Here is a 24,025-nt window from a genome sequence, read left to right as displayed (position 1 = left end):
TTAACAAATTCAACTAGGAACCATGAGGTTGCGGGTTCGATCCCTGGCCTTGCTCAGTGGGTTAAGGATCCGGCGTTGCCGTGAGCTGTGGTGTAGACTGCAGACGTGGCTTGGATCCCGCATGGCTGTGGCTCTGGCATAGGCCGGTGGCTACAGCTCCAATTAGACCCCTAGCCTGGGAACCTCCATATGCTGCGGGAGCGGCCCAAGAAATGGCAAAAAGACAAAAAAAAAAAAAAAAAAGAACTTCTTCACAAAACAGACTCAAAGATTTCCAAACTAAACTGATGGTTCCCAAAGGGGAAACTCTGGGGGGAGGGATCATATGGGAGGTTGGGACTGACTTATACACAGTACAGTCTATGGAATGGATGGATACACAGCATCTACTGTGTAGCACAGGGAGGTCGCCTCCATCCTCTGTAGTGACTTATACGGGAAAAGAATCTGAAAAGGAATGGATAGATAGATGTACATGTATAATTGACTCACTTTGCTGTACTCCTGAAACTAATGCAACACTGTAAGTCAACTATACTCCAATCCAATTTTATTTTTTAATTCTTTTTAGCAAGGTATAGTTGATGTAATGACGTTGTGTCAATTTCTGCTGTACAGCAAAGTGACCCAGTCATACATACATACACGTGCTTTTTCTTATATTATCTTCCATCCTGGTCTATCCTGAGAGATTGGATAGCGTTCCCTGTGCTACTCTAATAAAATTTTAAAAAGCGATCAATCAAACAATAACTGTCAGCCTCAGAGCCCAGGCACCCACCCCGATACTCTCCTTCCGCATGGCATCTTCCCCACCTATGGCAATCTTTTCCATTTCCTTACTTGACGGCCTGTGAACATCTGTCCCCTCCCCTGGAACCCATGGCAGCAAGAACTTTGAGGTTCACTCAAAGCAGCAGCAGGGTCATGTGGCTGCAGGTCACGGCTCCCACTGCTGGGGACAGGTCACAACATCCCTCACTGTTCAATGAAAGTCTGTGATCCACAGATTCTGCCCCAGCACAAAGTGAGAACCCAATACATATCCGAGCGAGCACGTGTCCCCAAACAGGTTCATCACCCAGGGGCCAAATTTGAGGACGGAGGTACCCAGGACACTTCGCTCACCAGAGCCTGTCCTCCCCACGATGCCCACCACTTCTTGGCTGCGAATCGTCAGGCTGAGGCCCTTGAGGACAATAGGCGAGTTATTTCTGTATCTCATCTGATAGTCCTGGAATGTGATTTCCCCGCGTGGTGGCCACCCAGGTGGACAGTTCCCGCCTTCTAGGTGCAAAGGAGCTTCAGGGACACATATCTTATTTTTAAAGAGAAGAAAAAAGAAATCAACAGCTATCGTCAATGTCTGCCCATCCCCTGCTGACCCACCCCAGCCTGCCCTGCACCAGGGTCAAGCCACCGCTGTGAGTCCAAGGGGAATATCCCCTCCCCCCATGGGCTGAAATGCATGCGATCGTATCCCCAGAATGAGAAGCCATCTAGCTAGCCCCGTTGTTATTAACATCGAGAGCTCTCTCCAATGTATTGTATGAGGCTCCAAAGAAACAGAACCCAAAAGAATGATAATAAGGGCAGCAGACTGGGGAGTTCCTGTCATGGTGCAGAGAAAATGAACCCAACTATTATCCATGAGGACGTGTGTTCGATCCCTGGCCTCGATCAGTGGGTTAAGGATCCGATGTTGCTGTGAGCTGTGGTGTGGGTTGCAGATGCAGCTCAGATCCAGTGTTGCTGCAGCTGTGGCATAGGCTGGCAGTTGTAGCTCTGATTTCACCCCTAGCCTGGGAACTTCCACATGCCCTGGGTACGGCCCTAAAAAGCAAATAATATAATAATAATAATAATAATAATAATAATAATAAGGGCAGCAGAGTGAACTCAGCCTCATGGGGTGTGTTTCATAGCTCAGAGCCACCGTGCAGATTTATCCTCTCTCAAGCCCCATCCTAGGAGGTAGGCAACTTTAGGTGGTTCCACACACAAGGAAAGAGAGGCTCAAACAGGTTAAATGACGTGTTAAGATTACATGGCTGATGAGCGGATGGCCAGGGGTTCAAACGCAGGGCTGCCTGAGTCTAAGCCCACAACTCTGCATTGAGCACGTGGAGAGAATGATGGGGAGGAAGCAGGGTCATCTGGCTGCAGGTCACGGCTCCCACTGCTGGCGCCAGGTCACAGCATCCCTCAGTGTTCAATGAAAGTCTGTGATGCACAGATTCTGCTCCCAACAAGGGCAGAAGACTGGCTTCAAAGGGCTCCACCCAGCCCTGGGTGTATAATCATAAACAAAATGCTCAGCCTGGCCAAGCCTCGGTTTCCACCTGTGGATGTTGGGGATAATAATTCAGTTTAACCTCTTAAAATTGTTTTTTGATTTCGTGAAATAATCTTTATATCATGATACTGAGCTGTGGACTCAGTATTTACTATGGGCCAGGCGCTGTGCCAAATGCCTTATGTATCATGTTATTGAATCTTTTTTTTTTTTTTTGGTCTTTTTGCCTTTTCTAGGGCTGCTCCCGCGGCACATGGAGGTTCCCAGGCCAGGGGTCCAATCAGAGCTGCAGCCGCCGGCCAATACCAGAGCCACAGCAACTCGGGATCCAAGCCGTGTCTGCAACCTACACCACAGCTCACGGCAACGCCAGATCCTCAACCCACTGAGCAAGGGCAGGGACCGAACCCGCAACCTCATGGTTCCCAGTCGGATTCGCTAACCACCGAGCCACGACGGGAACTCGATGTTATTGAATCTTTGTAATAACCCAATGAAGGAGATGCTGTGATCTGCTCCATTTCAGAGACGGGGAGCCGGGAAGCCAAGCCACGGGATAATGCAGTTGGTTCAAGTGGCAAAGCTTAGACCTGAACCCAGAGGATCTGGCTCCAAAATCTGGGCTCTGAACCACCATTTCATAAATAGAAGCAATAGTAATGAAAATTATCATTGTCACCACTATTACTGTTACAGTTGGGCAAACCTCTCACTTCTAAAAAGGGCAGATTGTTCCCTCTCCATCCAGGAACACCATGAGGGATGTGATCAACATGAGCTGATGGGTGTGGAAGATGATACCCGCCAGAGATGATACACACAGGTCCAGGGAAGATGGGGAGGAAGGCCCAGGAGCCCCAGGTGCCTCTTGGGAAAATCTCTGCTGGGGCTTGCAGAGGCACCGAAGCTGAGCCCCAGGCTGGATGTGGAGCCGTCTAGATCTCCCTTGCACAAAGCCCAGACCTGTGTCCCACCTTCATGTACTGCAGCATCCGCTCCACGGATGTAAAAGACGCCTCTGTCTCTGAACAAATCCGGACACAGGCCTGGAAGTTGGTCGCCAACTGGAACAAAAGAGAAGCATCAGGCTAACAGCCATGGGGTGAGCTCAAGTTCTCAAGGCTCCTGAAAATGGAGAGCTGCCACTCTTTCTGAGCGGCTCCTCAAAACAAGACAATGTCCCTTACAGGGATGGAGCAGACATCTCTGATGGCCCTGAGCCCGCTTCTGAGTTGAACTGCATCAGTAGTGGGCAGCTGTGGGACATTTCACCTCAGGTACGCTCTGCTTTCTGCTCAAAACCTTCATCCATACTGCAGGAGCCTGCTCAGCCCATGAGTGGCACAGTCCAGAAACACAGGAGTGATGGCCCGTGGGCACAACCCTCAACCAATGGGGAAAGGGGCCCATATGTAGGCTCCTGCCCCTCAGCCTTTGGGGGACAATCCTGGAATGGTCCATCTGCTTTTCAGGAGATGTAGGTAGGGTGGAGCACTGGTGACCTCGGACAGTGACGGCACTGACACTCTCACGGGGGCTGTTCCCCCCTGCCTGTCTCACGCTCCTGCTCTCTTGGACCAGTTTCCTGGGAGCACTGTGCGCATAATCTGACTGCATCCCAATTCTTGTCTTGGGCTCTGCCTTTGGGGGAACCCAGGCTAAGAGGAGTCTTGGGGATTCATGGAATTGGAGGCACCAAATAGAGGAAATGGCACATGGAATCATCCAGAAGCTGGAGACAGAGCTGGGGTGGGGGCCCCAGTCTTTATGCTCTGCACCCCGAGGCCGCGCAGCAATTGCTGGGCAACAACTCCATTTTCTATTCAGTCAACAAACTCTGATGGGGGTGCTAGCCCAGGCTCCACACTTTTTGGCTGGTGGTGATGTTTTGTTTTTTGTCTTTGCTTTTGTTTTTAAGCTATTTCATATCCAACTCAACAAATGATTTTAGTACCTAAGAGGGGTGATAGATGGTGCTGGGATTTGTCTATTGAAAACCTTCGTGTCCCTAAACTTCCACCTATTGGAAATTAATCTCAGCATCAGTAGCATCTTCCACACTTAAAAAGAGCTCAACAAATATACATAGCGATGTCAGGAGTTCTCTCCCAGCACAGTGGGTTAAGGATCCAGCATTGTCGCTGCAGCGACTTGGATCACTGCTATGGTGTGGGTTCGATCCTTGGTTCGGGAACTTCCACGTGCTGTGGATGTGGCCAAAAACACATCCATAAATAAAATAAACAGTGATGACAGTGGGCATCTCTTGGTTGCTTCCTCTATATGATTTCTCCTTTCTATCTTTCTAATAGCCCTCATTTCCCTTTAGGGAATCTGAGTTTCTGGGGAAGCTGACTATACCTTGATTAGGAGGAGGTCGAGTACCTGTGTTAGGCTAAGCTCATTTGTACATTATCTCGCTCTTGCCACTGTGAGGGCAAAGGCAGTCACATGACCTAATCCAGACTGATCACTGGGAAGACTGGCATGAAGAAATACTCTTTTTTCTTGCTTGACCTGAGCAAGAAATGTGAGGGCCTGCATTAAGAAAGGCAGAGCAGAGAAATAGAGACTTGGGGTCTCTGGTGACATCACCTAGCTACTAGGTTAAACTTCGCCTGGAAGGCTCCAGGCTTAAAGTGCAACAGACACAAGCCCTGCCCTCCAGGAGGGCCCCGTCTCAGGGCAGAGACAGACAGAGCCACAGAGAATGCCAGCAGGGAACAGGCGGGGGCGAAACATGGACACTCCGCCACAGAGTCAGCACATGGCACCGTCATGGCCCCAGAACAGTCACCAGACAAGGGCCACAGGGAAGGTTTCCCAGAGGATCTGGCACTGGAGTTACATCTTTAAGGAAAGGTAGGATTAAATGGGCTAACCCTGGAGGAAGAGGGGGTTCCTACTAGAGGGACAGAGTCCCGAGAGTAGTCACATGGAAGCTCACATTCAGGGCTGCAGGCCATTGGGCTGTGGCTGAAGCAAAGGGTGCATACAGGCCCTTATATGAGTCAGAAAGGACGGCCACCCTCCTGAAATGACATTGAGCTGGGAAAGGAGGCCAGGGTGCATTGGGAGGCTGCTCTTCCTCCAGTCAGGGTAGCAGACACAGCCTATCAACAGCTGGCCCCATCTTCCTTCCTTGCTAACACAGCCTTCATTATGGTCAGGTGTCTGGTGGCCTGGAGCTCCAGGGAGGCGTGGTTACTCCCAACCAATCATGTCAATCCTGCTCCTCTTGCCAATGACTGATTTAGGAGGGAGCCGTGTCATAATTCTGGCCAAGGAAACAAGAGGAAGACTCAGATGGGAGTATTCCAGGAAGCTATGCCTTGTTCTTATAAAGGGGCACATGGAAAAATTCTCCCCTCTCCAGTCTATGGCCATTCCTGGGTGAGGATGGGTTGCTTGGGGGCTGCAACAGACATTTTGTGAACTCGAGGAAACAATCCCAAGGATGGAACCAGAATGGGGTTCCCCCTTGGGGATGTCAGAGCAGAAAGATAAAAGGATCATGGGTTCATGCTGGGACAGTAAATTGGCCAACAGAGAACAGCCTTCTGGCCACATCAGATAAGTTCCTGAATTGTTGAACCCATTGGGAACTGGTTCTACAGCTTGCCTTGGCTTGCAACCCAGAACATCTAGTATTTTCTGAGAAACCTCTTAGCCACACAGCGTGTGACTCCTGCCTCCCAAAGCCTGCACATAATTTCCTGAAGAGTGCGTGCAGACGTCAACGAGGTCCCAGTTTGACCAGCAGAGAGAGTACCTGTGGGTTCTGGGGCCAGATTGGAGGGCCTGGAAGGCAAGAGGTAAGGGGTCTTGCCTTGGCTCTGCCACTGAAGCTTTGTCCATCTAGACTCAGTCCTTATCCTCTCTGAACCTCAGTTTCCCCATCTGCACAAAAGGAGGGTTGGAGTCTATTGCCTGTAGGCTCCCCTTCAATCCCAATATTCTATGATTCCATTAAACACCCTTTTTAAAAATCTTTTTGGTCATGCCTGTGGCACGCAGAAGTTCCTGGGCCGGGAATCGAACCCATGCCCCTGCAGAACAACACTGGATCCTTAACCCACTGTACCCTCTGGGAACTCCCTGTTAAACACCTTTAAGTTCAGAGGCTAATAAGGAACCAGAACAAAGCAGAAGACTTTGCCCATAGTTCATGAGATGGCGAATGGCCAAAGCCCAAGGTGTAACAAAATCCCACAGACCTCCCCGAGGCTGCCCACAAGCTGCAGGTCATCCTCCTGCCCCGCCATCTGAAAGTCCCTTCCTCACCTGCAGGACGATGCTGATAGCCATGGCCTTATAGGCATAGGGGACAGAGGAAATGTTGAAAATCGTGAACAAGACCACCACCAAGGTTAACAGGTTGGTCATGAGCTCCAGCCTCAAGGACACCCATCGTGTGGCAGACAGAAACATCAGCATGTAGTTACTCTGCTCATCCACCAGCCTTTTAAACCTGAGAAAGAAAGGACAACCTGACATGTGCTTGTCTAACCCAGGGTTTCCCAAAGGTGGATTCCAGTGGCTGCCTCCAGCATCCAGCTCCCCACTCTCGGCAAAGAACCAACAAAGAAAATTGGGGGGATTCCTCCCTACCCCTTTCTCAGCCAAGGAGTTCACCTGACCCCAAACCCAGGAGTGAGCTCTGACCCATTTCAACCTTGATGATGGGTTCAGGATGAGTAAGTTATCCCCGTTGGCCCAATGAGAGTGAATGAATGTCCAGATTTATGAGTGAAGGGAAGTGATCCCTTCCTAGCACCTATCCACCCTGTGTCTGTCTTGTTCACTGCTGTAGCCCCAGTGGGTGCTGAGCACCCTGTAGGTTCTCAGTGCGGACTGAATGGATCCATCCTTTCAAGATGTCCTTGGTCCTTGAGTCTCTCCAATGCCACTGGGGGAGCTGGCACCATGGTGCATCCAGTAGTCCAGTTAACTGAGCACACACCATCACCCATGCCCCAATCTTACCAGGCTTTAAAGCCAGCTCAGATGCTACCTTTTCTCCAAAGCCTTTCCTGATTCCCAGGGGTGGGATCTTTCCTCTCTGCACTCCCATGGCATTTTACCTCTTCCTCTCCTATACTGTCTTTCACATTCAACCCTATAATACTACAAAAATATATGTCTGTGTCTCTTGCCTCCCACTAGACTGTAACTTTCTTATAGTTCAGTGAAGACCATGTTTGTTTGATCTTTTAGATAAGTTTATATCACTCAGTTAAGCCTCAGCAACAACCACAGTATTTGTTTGTTTGTTTGTTTCAACAAACACCCTCAAGGCAAATCTATGGGTGTGACTAGTGAAGGAAATTGTTGTTTAGAAAACTTGTTCTTTATTACTGTATTATGATTAGATACCTGTTTAGAAGTGAGAGAAAAACCAATGCGATAACTGCTAACAGAGAAACACTTCTTATTATTAATTCTCTTAAGATATATAATGGCCACTGGTCTTTAAAGTTAACAAACATTTTTCATACCACATTTTTTTTATTTGTAAAAGCACCATCTTCCGGTTGAGGTTCTGGAGGCTCAGAGAAATATATGGAATAAAACACATTTTCTCTGATTCCTCTGGTGTTGCTATTCCCAGATGTTCTATTTCCTACCTTCCTGCTTGCCACAACCCCCAGAGTCCCCATCATCCTCAGATGGCAGAGGGACTCACTCATTGATGAAGTCTTCCACTTTCCCATAGACATGGATGGAGCTTAGGCCGTTCAGACAGGTGAGGATGTGTGAAAATAAAGGGGAGCGGCTATAGTGGTCCAGTCTCTTGAACACATGGGAAGCCCTCTTGAACATTCTGCAACAAGCATGGGAGGGAGTGACCTGGGCTCTCCACCTCTGGGACCATCCAATTCTAGGTTGGTCCCAGACTCACACCCGAAGTCACAGACCTCATTCACAGGCAAAAAGAACAGACTTACCTATAAAAAATGAGGCAAACAATGAGTAACACAACTCCTATCAGCAGGATATAGGGAGACAGCAAACCAACCATCAGTAGGATGAAGATCACCATGAAGAACAGGAGTAGAGACTGTTCAGCCACAATAGGGAGGAACTGGTCCAGCTCATCCAAGTCCCCTGCAAAGCAGTTCAGGAGTCGGCCTGTCGGGGTTGTATCAAAGAAACTCATAGGGCAGCGGGACACCTGCAAGGACAAAGGCAACCCAGGTTAGGAGGGTTGCTCAGGAGCCTTGCTCAGGACTTGAGGAAGAAGCCAGGTACCCTCAGGCTCTGAAGAAGTACAGGATGCCACCTGAAGGGTGTCTGGGGAAGACTGCAGAGCCATGGCTAAAAGCAGGGGCTCTGGGGACAATTTGCCTGGACTCCAGTGCTGCCCAACTCATCCACCTGCGGCTGTGTGACTGTGGGCAAGTTCCTTAATCCCTCTGAGGCTCAGCATCCTCATTTGTGAAATGCAGATGATCTCAATGTTTTGGAATTGTGATGAGGATGGCATAACTCTGTAAATATACTAAAAACCTCAAAGTTGTACAATTTATGATTATGTGAATGATATCTCAATAAAGCTATTATTTAGAAAAAGGAAGGAAAGAAGGAAGGAAGGAAGGAAGGAAGGAAGGAAGGAAGGAAGGAAGGAAGGAAGGAAGGAAGGAAGGAAGAAAGGAAGGAGGAAAGGATAATACATTGAAAGTGCTCAAAATAGTACCTGCCTCCTGGTAAACATTCTGTTAATATCAGCTCTTACTTTTTTCTCAGATGGGACCATTTTCACTCAGCATCACCAAAGATTAGTAGCAGCAATTCCACTGCAATTGCCGAAGATGGAATCTTGGATGGATTTTTTTTTTCTGTCTTTTGTCTTTTGTCCTTTTAGGGCCGCACCTGCGGCATATGGAGGTTCCCAGGTTAGAGGTCTAATCGGAGCTGTTGCTGCCGGCCTACTCTGGAACCACAGCAATGTGGGATCTGTGTCTGTGACCTACACCACAGATCACAGCAACACCAGATCCTTAACCCACTGAGTGAGGCCAGGGATCAAACCCGCAGCCTCATGGTTCCTAGTCAGATTCGTTTCCGCTGTGCCACGACAGGACCTCTGGAATCTTGGATAGATTTTAACCATGACTGCTCCTTCTTGAAGGTGGTATCCCATCTTGACCTCTAAAAGCAGTGGACAGGAGGCCCTTTGGACATCAAAAGGCATACTAGAAAACTCTAACAAAACTATCTAGTTCATCCTCCTCATTTTCCAGATGAGGATACTGAATCCCAAAAAGGGGGGGCAGCCTAGTGACTTGCTCAAGGTCACTCAAGCAGTTAAGGACAAAAACATGACAGGACCAGGCTCCCAGCCTTCCCTGACCCCCAGCACAATCTCTGTATGGAAGGTATTTCTTAAAGGGTAAAGGCAATGGCCTGCTGATCACTTTTATTTCATGTATTGATCTGATATGGCCAAAACTAAATAAAGTAATGAAAGGAGAGAGGAAGGAGGAGGAATGAATAAATTATATTTTATTTTTTGACTATTTATAAATTATAATTATTTGAGTCATGAGGTGTCCCTTACAGGAGTTTCCATGCCTGGATCCTGCTGATCAAATATAGTTCACATTCATGGTTGCTGTCCAAGGTGGGTAGTGGGAGCAGCAAATGTCAGACTGTGCCCTTCCTTGCTTTCTTTCTCTGCCTCTCACTTATCTTTAACTTTATGTCCAGAGTCTTGCTCAATACATGCGCTAAAGCAATAAGAACTGTCACAGTGAATGTGAGAAATCAGAGCAAAAGGGAAGATATTTCATGCTCCTGGGTTGGAAAAATCAGTAGCATAAAAATGGCCATATTACCCAAAGCAATCTACAGATTCAATGCAATCTCTATCAAATTACCCATGACACTTTTCACAGAACTAGAACAAACAATCCAAAAACTTGTGTGGAATCATAAAAGACCCAGAATTGCCAAAGCAATCCTGAGGAACAAAAAGCAAGCAAGAGGCATCTCTCCCAGACTTCAGGCAATATTACAAAGCCACAGTCATAAAGACAGTGTGGTACCAGTACCAAAACAGACATACAGACCAATGGAACAGAATAGAACCCAGAAATAAACCCAGACATCTACAGTCAATTAATCTTTGACAAAGGAGGCAAGAATATAAAATGGGGAAAAGACAGTCTTTTCAGCAGATGTGCTGGGAAAACTGGACAGCTGCATATAAATCAATGAAACTCATACCATGCACAAAAATAAACTCAAAATTGCCTAAAGACTTGAACATAAGACAACATACCATCAAACTCCTAGAAGAGAACACAGGCAAAACAGTCTCTGACATCAACCTTACAAATGTTTTCTCAAGTGAGCATCCCAAGGCAACAGAAATAAAAGCAAAAATAAACCAATGGGACCTAATCAAACTGACAAGTTTTGCACAGCAAAGGAAACCATTACAAAAAAAAAAAAAGACAACCTATGGAATGAGAGAAAATAAGTTCAAAAGATGCAACTGAAAAGGGCTTAATCTCTAAAATACACAAACAGCTTATACAGCTCAACAGCAAAAAATGCCAACAACCCAATGGAAAAATGGGCAAAAGACCTGAATAGACATTTCTCCAAAGAAGATATACAGATGCCCAATAAGCACATGAAAAAATGTTCAACGTCACTGATTATTAAAGAAAAGCAAATCAAAACTATCCTGAGATACCACCTCACACCAGTCAGAATGGCCACCATTAATAAGTCCACTAATAACAAATGCCAGAGGGGGTGTGGAGAAAAGGGAACCCTCCTGCACTGTTGGGAGGAGTGTAAATTGGTACAACCACTATGGAAAACAGTATGGAGGTATCTCAGAAAACTAAACATAGAACTACCATATGACCCAGCAATCCCACTCTTGGGCATATATGCAGACAAAACATTCCTTGAAAGAGACACATGCACCTATATGTTCACTGCAGCACTATTACAATAGCCAAGACATGGAAACAACCTAAATGTCCACTGACAGATGAATGGATTAAGAAGACGTGGTGTATATACACAATGGAATACTCTTTGACATAAAAAAGAACAAAATCATGCCATTTGTAGCAACATGGATGGAACTACAGACTCTAATACTGAGTAAAGTAAGTCAGAAAGAGAAAGACATGTACCATATGATGTCACTTATATCTGGAAACTAATATGTAGCACAGATGAACCTTCCCACAGAAAAGAAACTCATGGACTTGGAGAACAGATTTGTGGTTGCCAAGGGGGAGGGGGAGGGAGTGGGATAGACTGGGAATCTTGGGTTAATTAATAGGTGCAAACCATTGCCTTTGGAACAGATAAACAATGAGATCCTGCTGTATAGCACTGGGAAATATCTCTAGTCACTTGCGATGGAGCATGATGGAGGATAATGTAAGAAAAAGAATGTATATGTGTATGTGTGACTGGGTCACTTTGCTGTACAGTAGAAAATTGACAGGACACTGTAAACCAATGATAATGGAAAAAAACAAAAAATCATTTAAAGAGAAAAAAAAAGAAATCAGAGCAAAATGATCACACACACCCCCAACCCCCCAGGACTCTGAGCACTCATGAGAGGGGCTTGGGAGTAGACTCAGTTCAGCTTTGGCTGAAGGGGTCTTTGGGAGATCCCACCCTCAGTCAGACTCCAGGGGAGAACAGCAGGACCTGGGACAGGGTTTCTGGTTGCCTCCTTAAGTACCAAGATAACAGGTTTTGGTTTTCTTTGGGCAGTTTGTTGATTTTGCAGTTGAGTCCACTTTTTTTTTTTTTTTTTGGAGATAAATACTTTACTTGTGATTATTTAAAATGGCAAGGGAAAATTTAAAATCAGTAAATCTGAGGAGTTCCCACCATGGCTCAACAGGTGAAGGACCTAATGTTGCCTCTGTGAGGATATAGGTTCAATCCCTGGCCTACCTCAGTGGGTTAAGGATCCAGCATTGCAGCGAGCTGTGGCATAGGTCACAGATGTGGCTCAGATCTGGTGTTGCTGTGACTGTGGTGTAGGCTGGCAGCTGCAGCTCTGATTCAACCCTTAGCCAGGGAACTTCTATATGCTGCATGTATGGCCATTAAAAAAAAAAAAAAAGTCAATATAGCTGTCAAAGGATGAGAACAAGGAAAATGTTTTAAATATGACCGTTAAATAAATAAATATGTATTTTCTGATTAAAAAAAAAGAAAACCTCAAACATTTCTCAAAATACAGAATATCACTTTGAGGCCTATGCACTCAATATATGTAGACTCTGGGAGGACGGAGCCAGAATCTCAAGAGACCAGCTAGTCTGTGCCACCACTCCAAGCCAGGTGGCAAAGAGTGCCAGGTGGAAAGTCTCCTCCTGCCATTTGCTTTATCTCAGATGGGGGGAAATGCCTCAGCCCCACCCTCCTAAAAGTAAAACACAGTTTGCATTCAGTCTACAAGGAACGATGGTACCTCCTCGCCTCCCAAGAATCCCTCAAAGGACCTCTGCTCTACTCTTGAGCGCCAACCTTCCTGAACTCCAGGCAGCTCCCTGGAAATGCTCTGCTTCTGCTCACCTCTGAACCTTGAGCTGGCAACACCCCATTCACCTTCAGGTCTTAGCCGAGAGGTCGCTTCCTCCAAGAAGCTTCTTGGATTCCCACCCTTCCACCACCACGCTGGGGTCCGGGATGTCTTCTGTTCTCATGGCCCTCTCTGCCCCCCGCATGGGGAACTCTGCCCACCATATTACAGCAGCCTATTTTCTTGCCCATCTCCCTCCTTAGACTATCGGGCCACGATGACCCAAGCCATACCTGCGTTGTTCCTTTACTATTGTACCCACCCGAGAGCCTGGCACATAGGAATGTCTGATAAGTGAGAGAGAGAAAGGACACATCCAAGAGGCAGTGTGATGCCATAGACAGTTTGGTACTCTAACCATAACGCATGTGGGGGTTCAGTTTTCTCATATGTAAGATGAGGATAAAACACCCACTTCAAAGAGAACTTAAGGAAATTGTAAGCAACTCTATATGTCACAGGGCTCAGCCCATGGAGGCAAGTATTGGTAGTTGAGGACTGACCCTGCAGCAAGGGACATGGAACTTTTAAACAGGCTTCCAGGTGTTCCAGTCATGGCTCGGTGGTGAATGAACCTGACTAGTATCCATTAGGACATGGGTTCAATCCTTGGCCTCACTCAGTGGGTTAAGGATCCAGCATTGCCATGAACTGTGGGGTAGGTCGTAGACGTGGCTTGGACCTTGAGTTGCTGTGGCTCTGGTATAGGCCAGCAGCTGCAGCTCCGATTGGATCCCTAGCCTGGGAACCTCCATATGCCTCGGATGCATCCCTAAAAAGACAAAAAGACAAAAAATGAAATGAGATGAGATGAGATGAGATGAGATGAAAAAAATAAAATAAATAAAATTAAATAAAATAAAACAAAATAAAATCAGGCTTCCAGTAGCAGCAGTTTCAACGCACCTACCTCATTCTCTGGCCTGCTCCCACCCACCCAGTGTACACTTGCAACTAGATGGCATTCTGGAAAATTCTATGGTCACATGCAACTATATGTCATTCCATTCTCCAAAGCATGGAGACAGTTGCAACGATCAGTCAGGGGTCCTGGGAAGGATGAACAGGTGGAGCACAGAGGATGTTTAGGGCAGGGGAACTTTTCTGTGCCTGCTTAACAGTGGACAAAAGCCAGTATATATTTGCCAAAACCCACAGAATGTACAACACAAAGAGTGAATCTGAATGTAAACTGCAGACTTCAGTTGATAATAATAATGTATCAATGTGGACTCATTCACTGTAACAAATGCCCAACCGTCATGCGAGGTAATGATAACAGGACACACAGGGACAAGGGTGAGGGGATAAGAGAACCCTACTTTCTCCTCCATTTTTTCAGCAAACCAAAACCAGCTCAAAAAATTAAGTCTGAGAAGAAAACAAAGGCAAAACACTCTCTGACATCAACATCATGAATATTTTCTCAGGTCAGTCTCCCAAAGCAATAGAAATTAGAGCAAAAGTAAACCCATGGGACCTCATCAAACTGAAAAGCTTTTGCACAGCAAAGGAAACCCAAAAGAAAACAAAAAGACAACTTACAGAATGGGAGAAAATAGTTTCAAATGATGCAACTGACAAGGGCTTAATCTCTAGAATATATAAACAACTTATACAACCCAACAGCAAAAAAGCCAATCAATCAATGGAAAAATGGGCAAAAGACCTGAATAGACATTTCTCCAAAGAAGATATACAGATGGCCAGCAAACACATGAAAAAATGCTCAACATCGCTGATTATAAGAGAAATGCAAATCAAAACTACCATGAAATACCACCTCACACCAGTCAGAATGGCCATCATTAAGAAGTCCACAAATAACAAGTGCTGGAGGGGCTGTGGAGAAAAGGGAACCCTCCTGCACTGTTGGTGGGAATGTAAACTGGTACAGCCACTATGGAGAACAGTTTGGAGATACCTTAGAAATCTATACATAGAACTTCCATATGACCCCACAATCCCACTCTTGGGCATCTATCCAGACAAAACTCTACTTAAAAGAGACACATGCACCCGCATGTTCATTGCAGCACTATTCACAATAGCCAGGACATGGAAACAACCCAAATGTCCATCGACAGATGATTGGATTCGGAAGATGTGGTATATATACACAATGGAATACTACTCAGCCACGAAAAAGAATGACATCATGCCATTTGCAGCAACATGGATGGAACTAGAGAATCTCATCCTGAGTGAAATGAGCCAGAAAGACAAAGACAAATACCATATGATATCACTTATACCTGGAATCTAATATCCAACACAAATGAACATCTCCTCAGAAAAGAAAATCATGGACTTGGAGAAGAGACTTGTGGCTGCCTGATGGGAGGGGGAGGGAGTGGGAGGGATCAGGAACTTGGGCTTATCAGACACAACTTAGAATAGATGTACAAGGAGATCCTGCTGAATAGCATTGAGAACTTTGTCTAGATACTCATGTTGCAACAGAACAAAGGGTGGGGGAAAAATGTAATTGTAATGTATACATGTAAGGATAACTTGATCCCCTTGCTGTACAGTGGGAAAATAAAATAAATAAATAAATAAATAAATAAATAAATAAAAATTAAGTCTGGCAATTAAAAAAAAAGTTGGGCAAGGTTAGAGGTCAGCCTGTGGCCATGCCCAGTGCCCAAGCCCGTACCTTGTTGAAGAGCTCGTTGTGCAGAACGGTGGATGCCTTCCCCATGACCTTGGTGAAAGACACCGAGGACAAGATCCCCATGAAGACCATAAGCAGAGCACTGAGGCCATACACCAGCTGGTAAAAGAGTAGCTGAGGGTTGTCCTGGATGTCACCTGGGTCTGCAGTGGTTCTGTTGGTTTCTCTGCTGCTATTGGTCTTCAAGAAAGGACAGGGAAGGGGGTACGATAAGAAGTGTGCTTGGTCTTTGTCCCCAATTCCGGACACAAGGCGCCCCAAACCCTTGCAATGTCCTAAGCTGCTGGGGGATGCTGGGAGCATTTCTTGATGTAACTTGTGACATGTGGCCTGTGACTCTGGTTCCTTTGTTTGTTTGCTTTTTAGGGCCACACCCACAGCATATGGAAGTTCCCAGGCTAGAGGTGGAATCAGAGCTGTAGCCGCCATCCTACACCACAGCCACAGCAACCCCTGGATTCTTAACCCACTGAGTGAAGCCGGGGATCGAACCCACGTTCTCATGGAAACTAGTCGGATTTGTTCCTGCTGAGCCACATCGGAAACTCAACCTCCTTTTTTTTTTAAAATGATATATGAGAAATGGAAATGATAGTTCTATGTTATTTCTTCCTGAACAGGTCAATGGGGGAGGTTTGGAATTTCAAATGTTTTTTGGCCACATGCTTGGCATGCAGAAGTTCCCGGGGCAGGGATCGAACCTCAGGATTAAGAGCAAAGAGTTTAAGCACCTCTACCTCTCGAGGGAGGCTCCTACGCATTATCAAAAATTAAAACAGCACAGGGAGTTCCTGTTGTGGCATAGCGGCAATGAATCCGACTAGGATCCATGAGGATGCAAGTTTGATCTTTGACCTTGCTCAGTGGGCTAAGGATCCAGCATTGCCCTCAACTGCAGCGTGGGTCACATATGCGGCTCGGATCTGGCATTGCTGTGGCTGTGGTGTAGGCCAGCAGCTGTAGCTCCAGTTCCACCCCTAGCCTGGGAACTTCCATATGCCACGGGTGCAGCCCTAAAAAATAAAAATAAATTTAAAAAAAATAAAATAAAATGGAGATAGTGATACCTACCTCGGAATGGGGCTGGGAAGATTCATGAATTAACCTGTCACATATGGCTGAGAGCTGCAGAACCTTTGACATGGAACAACTCCGTTCAAACTCCTGTGCTTAAGAAATTGACCAGGAGTTCCCGTCGTGGCTCAGTGGTTAATGAATCCGACTAGGAACCATGAGGTTGCGGGTTCGATCCCTGGCCTTGCTCAGCGGGTAAAGGATCTGGCGTTGCCCTGAGCTGTGGTGTAGGTCTCAGACGCGGCTCGGATCCCCACATTGTTGTGGCTCTGGTGTAGGCCGGCGGCTACAGCTCCAATTAGACCCCTAGCCCGGGAACCTCTATATGCCGCGGGAGTGGCCCTAGAAAAGGCAAAAAGACAATAAATAAATAAATAAATAAATTGACAAATTTCTAGCATGGTTTCTAGTGGCTCTAGGAGTGTCAATAGGAGGACCCCAACTTCCCTGCCTCCACTTGTCTACATTAAGATGCCTGCCTGCCTGAGAAAGCTCAAATTCTGCCAGGAAGTTACTGTTTATTCCAGCCTGCAACTGATGGTAAGCCCTGATCACCCTTTCTCAGAGCATTTACTAGGGCTCCAGCAGCATCCTTAAGGACCTGAGAACCATTCCTCTGGAATATAATCATCAGAAAGAACAGAGCCTCTGCGTGCAGGTCTCTGCAGGGATAGACAGCCCGCTGGCTGCAGACACAGCTGGCCTAATCCCATTGACCTTCACCAGCCTTTTGTTCTTTTTTACTTCTCTGACCCCACTGAGTCCCTGCTTGCCCTCCTCCCTTATTTTCCCTTTAAAAAGTCCACATCAGGAGTTCCTGCTGTGGCACCGTGGGTTAAGAATCTGACTGCAGTGGCTTGGATTGCTGTGGAGGCGCAGGTTCAACCCCCAGCCTGGTGCAGTGAGCTAAAGGATCTGGTGTTGCTGCAGCTGTAGTGTAGGTTGCAGCTGCAGCTCGGATTCAATCCCTGGCCCAGGAACTTCCGTAAACTGTGGGTGTGACAAAAAAAAAAAAAAAAGATTCCTTCTGCACAAATCAGAGTGGAACTCAGCTTTTTTTCTCCGTGTCTGGAGTGATGGATGAAACCTATTTTCTCTGCTCTAATGTCCAATCTTGTTCATCTTTCACATGGCCTCCCAGCATCCCACAAGGAGCACAGATGCATATTTTAAATAACATGGTGAGTTCCTATTGTGACTCAGCAGTAACGAACCCAACTATTATCCACGAGGATGAAAGTTCAATCCTGGGCTTGGCTCAGTGGATTAAGGATCCCGAGTTGCCATGAGCTGGGAGGTAGGTGGTAGAAGTGGCTCGGAGCCCACGTTGCTGTGGCTGTGGTGTAGGCTGGTACCTGTAGCTCCACTTTGCCCCCCGTAGCCTGGGGAACATCCATAGGCTGCAGGTGTGGCGCTAAAAACAAAATATATATATATAAATATAAATAAGTAAATAAATAAATAACATGGAGTGAGAAAGCCACACTGCTGCCAAAGGAAAGTCACACAGGAGACTGTAAAGGATTCTTAGGGAGCTGTTTAGGGACAGAAACGTCCTGGTTTTGCCCCAGTGAGACTGCAGAGGTGACCACTCACTCTGTAAACACAGGAGGCCACGCCGAGAGGGAGCTCTGGAGTTCTAGCTCCCAGAGGTTCCCTCCAGAGCCCTACTTGTCACTTGCACTCAATTGCCCTGAGGTGTAAGAAGCCCCCCATTCCACAGGAGCCCACAGCAATGCACCCCACTCCCACCCTGACACTCACCCCTGAGCCTTGCTCCAACCAGTAGCTCAGCCACCAGAAGTTGAACATTGTAAGGAAGACTATCACCAGCACGATCAGGATGACAAGGGCAGAGATGAGATAACCTGGCGAGGGAGAGGAGGGTGACACACAGGTGCCACAAGAAGGTGCATGGCCATCCCAGGCCCCTGGATCTCCCTATATCTACCTCCCTTGGATCTCACCTTGGATCCCTTAGAGGACTGGAAAGAGCTGGGTTACAAGAGGAGGCAGCCCTGGGTTCAAATCCTGGCTCTACTAATTAGAAGCTATATGACCCTGGACACAATCCTTCCCAATGAAATGGTGCTGGTACTCCTGCCAGCCTCATGGGGCCACTCTGAGGATGCTATGAGATAATGCATGCCAAGCACCCAGCCCAGGGCCTGGTTCAGTGTTCTAAAGTTAGTTCCCCAGAAGCAGGTCCTGAGGGTTCAGCATTCCAAATAATAACACCACCTACTTTTTACGTGGAATGTCCTCTTAGGTACCATGCACTGGCCATCGTACTAAATACATGCATTATTTTTGCATTCAGAATACCCATCCCTATTAACTGAGTCTCCAAGAGAGGAAGTAACTTGCCCAAAGTCACAAAGCAAGTGAGTGGGTGAGGCCAAGGGTGGGAACACCCAAGATTCAAGGCCTCCTTTAGCATCTGTCTCTTGCCCTGGCATCTCTCTACCTCCAGTCTATGTCCCATGCCCATATTCTGTTTCCTGAATTCTACCTTCCATAAGCTCTACTCAAGGGCTATGTCTCATGAATGACACTTGAGACTCTCCCTGGTCACAGAACACTCTCTTACTTTCTGAAGCTGGAGGGCATTTAAAAGTTCCAAAGCTACTACTTTATTAAATGGTGTACATGACCGAATTCATACACATATAAACTGTACAATGTGGTAAACAAAAGCCAAGTATAGGATTCTGTACTTTCTGAGTAAATTAATTTTCGAGAGTAATTTTCAATCCATGCCAACATTTTACTCTTCATGGACTTTGAAATAAGGTGGATGCCAATGGTGTGATTCTCCAGCTGGATGCCACAGTTGGCACTTAGATGACTTCATCCCCCCTTTTTGGAACAGAGTTCAGTCCATAATAGGTACTTTGTAAATACAGATCAATTGATGTCTTGATTCATTCATGCATTTCCCAAGATTTTCTGTTCCCCTGCTCCACCTGGGCCCTGTGTAAGATCCTACAGGGCTGCTCACGGTGGAAGGGGTGGGAAAGGTAACCTCCTAGGCACAGCCTACCTCTTCCGCCCCTAGAAAGGTAGAGAGAAGACACACTTACCTAGGGCTAGGTTCCAAAGTCAATGAGACTTGTGGTTGCCAAGGGGGAGAGGAAGGAAGTGGGATGGACTGGGAATTTGGGGTTAATAGTTGTAAACTATTGCCTTTGGAATGGATAAGCAATGAGATCCTGCTGTATAGCACTGGGAACTATATCTAGTTACTTATGATAGAGCATGATGGAGGATAATGTGGGAAAAAGAATATATATGTGTATGTGTGATTGGGTCACCTTGCTGTACAGTAAAAAATCGACAGAACACTGTAAACCAGCTACATTGGAAAGAAAAAAATCAATGAGGATTAAAATGTTGGCACGGATTCAAAATTACTCTCAAAAATCAAATTACTCAACAAGTACTCATATACTTGCTTTTGTGTTTACCACACTGTACAGTTTATATGTGCATGAATTTGGTCATGCACATATAAACTGCATTTAGTGAAGCAGTAGCTTTGAAACTCTGAATTGCCATCCACTTTCAGAAATATATTTTAATACATTCCAAAATGAAAGCTTCACCAATTTTACTTTTGCAACATGTGCAGCAATTTTCTATTCTATTCTCCTTGCTCTTTATAACCCACCAACTGATTTCACAACCCACTAGCAGATATCAGGACCTGAAGTTCAAAAAAAAAACACTGAAATAAAGACTACTGTTAGCACTCTTTATTTCAAGAAAATATACCAACTTTATTTTCTGGTTGTCTGTATTCCTAATGGTGTGTTACTGGAGGCCTTAATCCTGAGAGACTGCTCCTTCCGGGGCTAGTTAATTCCTTGAATGGCTCCTTGTAAGCACATCTTTGATACACAAACCAACCAATCCACAGCCCACACGCCCAGTCACCTCTTTTATCCAACTCTCACTCCCCAAACCAATATTCTTGCTGCTCTAAATCAGCCCAGGACCAGGTACCAGACAACTAGGACCACCCCTATGGCTCAGAGCCCCCCTAAATCACTTGAAGCACCCAATCCTAAGCTTACTCAGTGTACCGACCCTGCCCCAAGCCACCCTACATTGTTCAAAGCATCCACTCCTAAGGTTCCTCCATGTACCTTCCCTGCCTCACCCACTCCTTCCCACCAAAACACCCAATAAAGGCTCTGGACCATGCTCTCCCTTATCACGCTTCTGCCTCCAAACAGACTCTGGTGCTCTCCTTGTGGCTCTGCCAAGTGTGCCATACCTATTTCTAGGGATCTGTGAGTATACATTTCTCCTCCATGACAATAATTGGCACGTCTGCACATCTGAACATACTTGACTTTTTAAAATGCCAGGTACCTTTTCATACAAGTATACCTGAAAACCTAACTTCCAGCATTCACTACAGTGGTAGAGTTATTATATGAGTATCGTTGGGATTGTGCACGTTAAACTCATGAATGGCATGGCTCTGCTGTGCCCCTGTACCTCACATGACCTCGCACATTCCTGTCAGACCCAGCTTCATGGGTAGGGCAGGTCCAAGAGGGAGCCCCTGGCCCTCGTCTGGCCTGGCCTGGGGCAGCTGACAGCCCATACCTCCAGCTGCCTGGATGTAGTGGTGATAGATTCTCCATTTCAGGGACCCTTCCTCCATCTCCTCCTTCTTTGTGAGCTGATTCTCCAGCCCTGGGTCAGGGAGAAAGAAGAAGGAAAGGATAAGCTTCCCAATTGCCTATATCTTCCTCCTGGGTCAAGAGGAGCCTTGCAAAGCCTTCTTCCCAGGTTGCCACCCAGCCCTGCACCCAAGTCTAATCCTCACCAGCAGGGATTCCAGGTTTGCCTGGACTCCAGACTCTGGGAGGGGGTCCATCCTAACCATTCAATAAGCCCCGGAGGTCCTGGGGCTCCCGAGAGCTTGATGGGTTGAGAAATCAGCAAGAGAGGATGAAGAAAGCAGTGACCTAGGTCCAGAAAAGCTGGGCTCCAGAACTGTCATATGATATTGTGCAACTTGGGCAAACCACTTAACCCTTCTGTTTCCTCATATGATAACTACAGGCCTATAGAAGGTTGCTAAGATGCTTCTGAAACAACTCCTCAGAAAAAAACAGTCAATAATGCCTCCCAGGGCAGAGAGACCTGTACCTGGAAATATGCGTAGATTAATAATGACAACCACCGCAATAGCAACAGCAGGAGATGGCACTGTGGGGGACATCTGTTCTTTCTGCCTGACACTCTCCCTTCTTCTAATAGCAACACCATAATTTTCCCTGGGGAAGAGGGCTCTCTTTGTGGAATTTGAATCTTGCAGGAAATGATGGAAACATTTGGAGCAGGTTTTCTTCAAAAGGATTCTGTACCCGTTACTGCTACTTTAGACCCCAAAGTTTTTGAGGTGTGGTTCTTCAATTTTTCCTTTCATTCTGTGATCTACACAGTTTCCTGCCAATTAATAATTATTTTGCCCAAATCAGTTTCTGATCTTTGCAGCTGAAGACTCTACTGGGGACAGAAAGCTACAAGGTCCCAGGCAATGCCCTGAAGGTAACCCTATAGCTGGCTTCATCTAATCTCCACAACAACCCTGCAAAGTATGCACCATTACCTCCACTTTTGTCAATGAGGGTTCAGAGAGGTTAAGTTGCTCGGCCAAGGTCACACAGCTTTGTGAGCAGTGCAGCTGGAATTCAAGTCCAGAACTTGTCTTACTTTAAAAAATGGAAGTCAGAATTCCCATTGTGGCTCAGTGGTTAACGAATCTGACTAGGAACCATGAGGTTGTGGGTTCGATCCCTGGCTTTGCTCAGTGCATTGAGGATCCGGCATTGCCGTGAGCCATGGTCCAGGTGGCAGATGCCGCTCGGATCCCGCGTTGCTGGGCTCTGGCATAGGCCAGCAGCTACAGCTCAAATTAGACCCCTAGCCTGGGAACCTCCATATGCCACAGGAGCAGCCCTAGAAAAGGCAAAAAGACAAAAAATAAAAAATAAAAAAATAAAATGAATAAATAAAGAATGGAAGTCTTTTGGAGTTCCCGTCATGGCTCAGCAGTAACGAACCCAACGAGTATCCATGAGGACACGGGTTTGATCCCTGGCCTCGCCTAGTGGGTTAAGGATCCAGCATTGTCATGAGCTGTGCTGTAGGTTGCAGATGCAGCTTGGATCTGGCATTGCTGTGGCTGTGATGTAGGCTGGCAGCTGTAGCTCCAATTCAACCTCTAGCCTGGGAAGTTCCATATGCCGTGAGTGTGGCCCTAAAAGGACAAAAAGAAAGAAAAAAGGGAAGTCTTTCTGTTCTGCTACCATATCTCAGAAAAGAGCAAGGCCATGAGTTTCTGGATGTCCAGGACTGGGCCCAATTCATTTCTGATTTCCAGCACCTGTGCTCTCAACAAATATATAGTGAATGAAAGTCCAGATGGCTTGCAAAGTTTAAAATTTGAGCCACTGGAGGCCAAAGCTATCCTCATCTTGCCTCTGCCTCTGCACACCCGCAGCTATTCCCCCAACCACACTCGCTTCCTGGATGCTTCAAGCCTCCCGACCAGCACAGTCCACACCCACAGCCCTCCACTACTTGGATCTGTGGCCTATAACTGTGATGTCTGGGACCTCATTCAGTCAGCAACCTGGCCCAGACTGGGGTGCATGAGGAAATGCCAGGGTCTCTAGAGGATGCAGGCAGGCAGGCAGGCAGGCAGAGGTTCTCATCCTGTTCCCTAGAACCATTACCCGCATTTTCATTGAGAAGCTCTTCCTGGCAAGGGATCAGGGCCTGACTTCCCACCTGTGGCTCTTCTGCCGCCTTTGCTCCGCCCTGCAGCACACCCTGGGGAGAAAGCACAGGCTGAGGATGCAGGGGTCCTCTTCCCTGTGGGGATGAAGGTGGGGTGGGGTGGAAATCACCTGTGTGGCTTTTCCATGCATCTTCTGGATGAGCTGGGCGTATCGCCCCTTTTTCTGTATTAACTCACTGTGAATTCCTTTTTCCCGGATTTTCCCATCTTCTAGCAAAATGATCTGGTCACAAAACTCTAAATACTGAAGAGTCCGAGGAAAGAAGAATACAAAAAGATGTTCAATGTTACTCTTCAAAGGGGAGATGGTAAATTTAAATCATGATCAAAGATTTTCCTCCACCAGTTTGGCAAAAATGTAAGCACTGGTCAAGCCCAAAGACTAGAGGTAAAGAAAACACTTATAAAACTGGGATGAGAGGGCTGAAGATTGGTACAACTCCTTTGGAAAACAGTTTGACAGTATCTGGTAAAATTAAAGCTTTTGAAACATTAGGATTCAACAATTCTACTCCTAAGTTGCTGTCCTTAAAACAAACCCTCTCCAATATGTGTATAAAAGTACAAGGAGAAGGATGT

The 24,025-nt window shown here is 46.5% G+C and overlaps 1 protein-coding gene across 1 annotated transcript in view; it reads right to left on the bottom strand.

Annotated features, from left to right (window-relative positions):
• Positions 1-24,025, bottom strand: part of ABCC11 (ATP binding cassette subfamily C member 11) — a 68,512-nt gene that overhangs the window by 7,867 nt on the left and 36,620 nt on the right. The window contains exons 15-24 of the mRNA XM_047791559.1: positions 23,556-23,690; positions 23,382-23,478; positions 21,241-21,330; positions 18,388-18,491; positions 15,532-15,729; positions 8,245-8,471; positions 7,983-8,120; positions 6,581-6,767; positions 3,271-3,360; positions 1,129-1,318 (exon numbers count right to left, since the gene is read on the bottom strand). Of these exons, the coding sequence (XP_047647515.1) occupies positions 1,129-1,318; positions 3,271-3,360; positions 6,581-6,767; positions 7,983-8,120; positions 8,245-8,471; positions 15,532-15,729; positions 18,388-18,491; positions 21,241-21,330; positions 23,382-23,478; positions 23,556-23,690 (1,456 nt within the window). The remainder of the gene's footprint in view (positions 1-1,128; positions 1,319-3,270; positions 3,361-6,580; positions 6,768-7,982; positions 8,121-8,244; positions 8,472-15,531; positions 15,730-18,387; positions 18,492-21,240; positions 21,331-23,381; positions 23,479-23,555; positions 23,691-24,025) is intronic.

Source organism: Phacochoerus africanus, chromosome 8 (genome assembly GCF_016906955.1).
Source record: "Phacochoerus africanus isolate WHEZ1 chromosome 8, ROS_Pafr_v1, whole genome shotgun sequence".
NCBI lineage: Eukaryota > Metazoa > Chordata > Mammalia > Artiodactyla > Suidae > Phacochoerus > Phacochoerus africanus.
The sequence above is the reverse complement of the archived record's forward strand: the minus strand, read 5'-3'. Positions and strand labels throughout refer to the sequence as shown.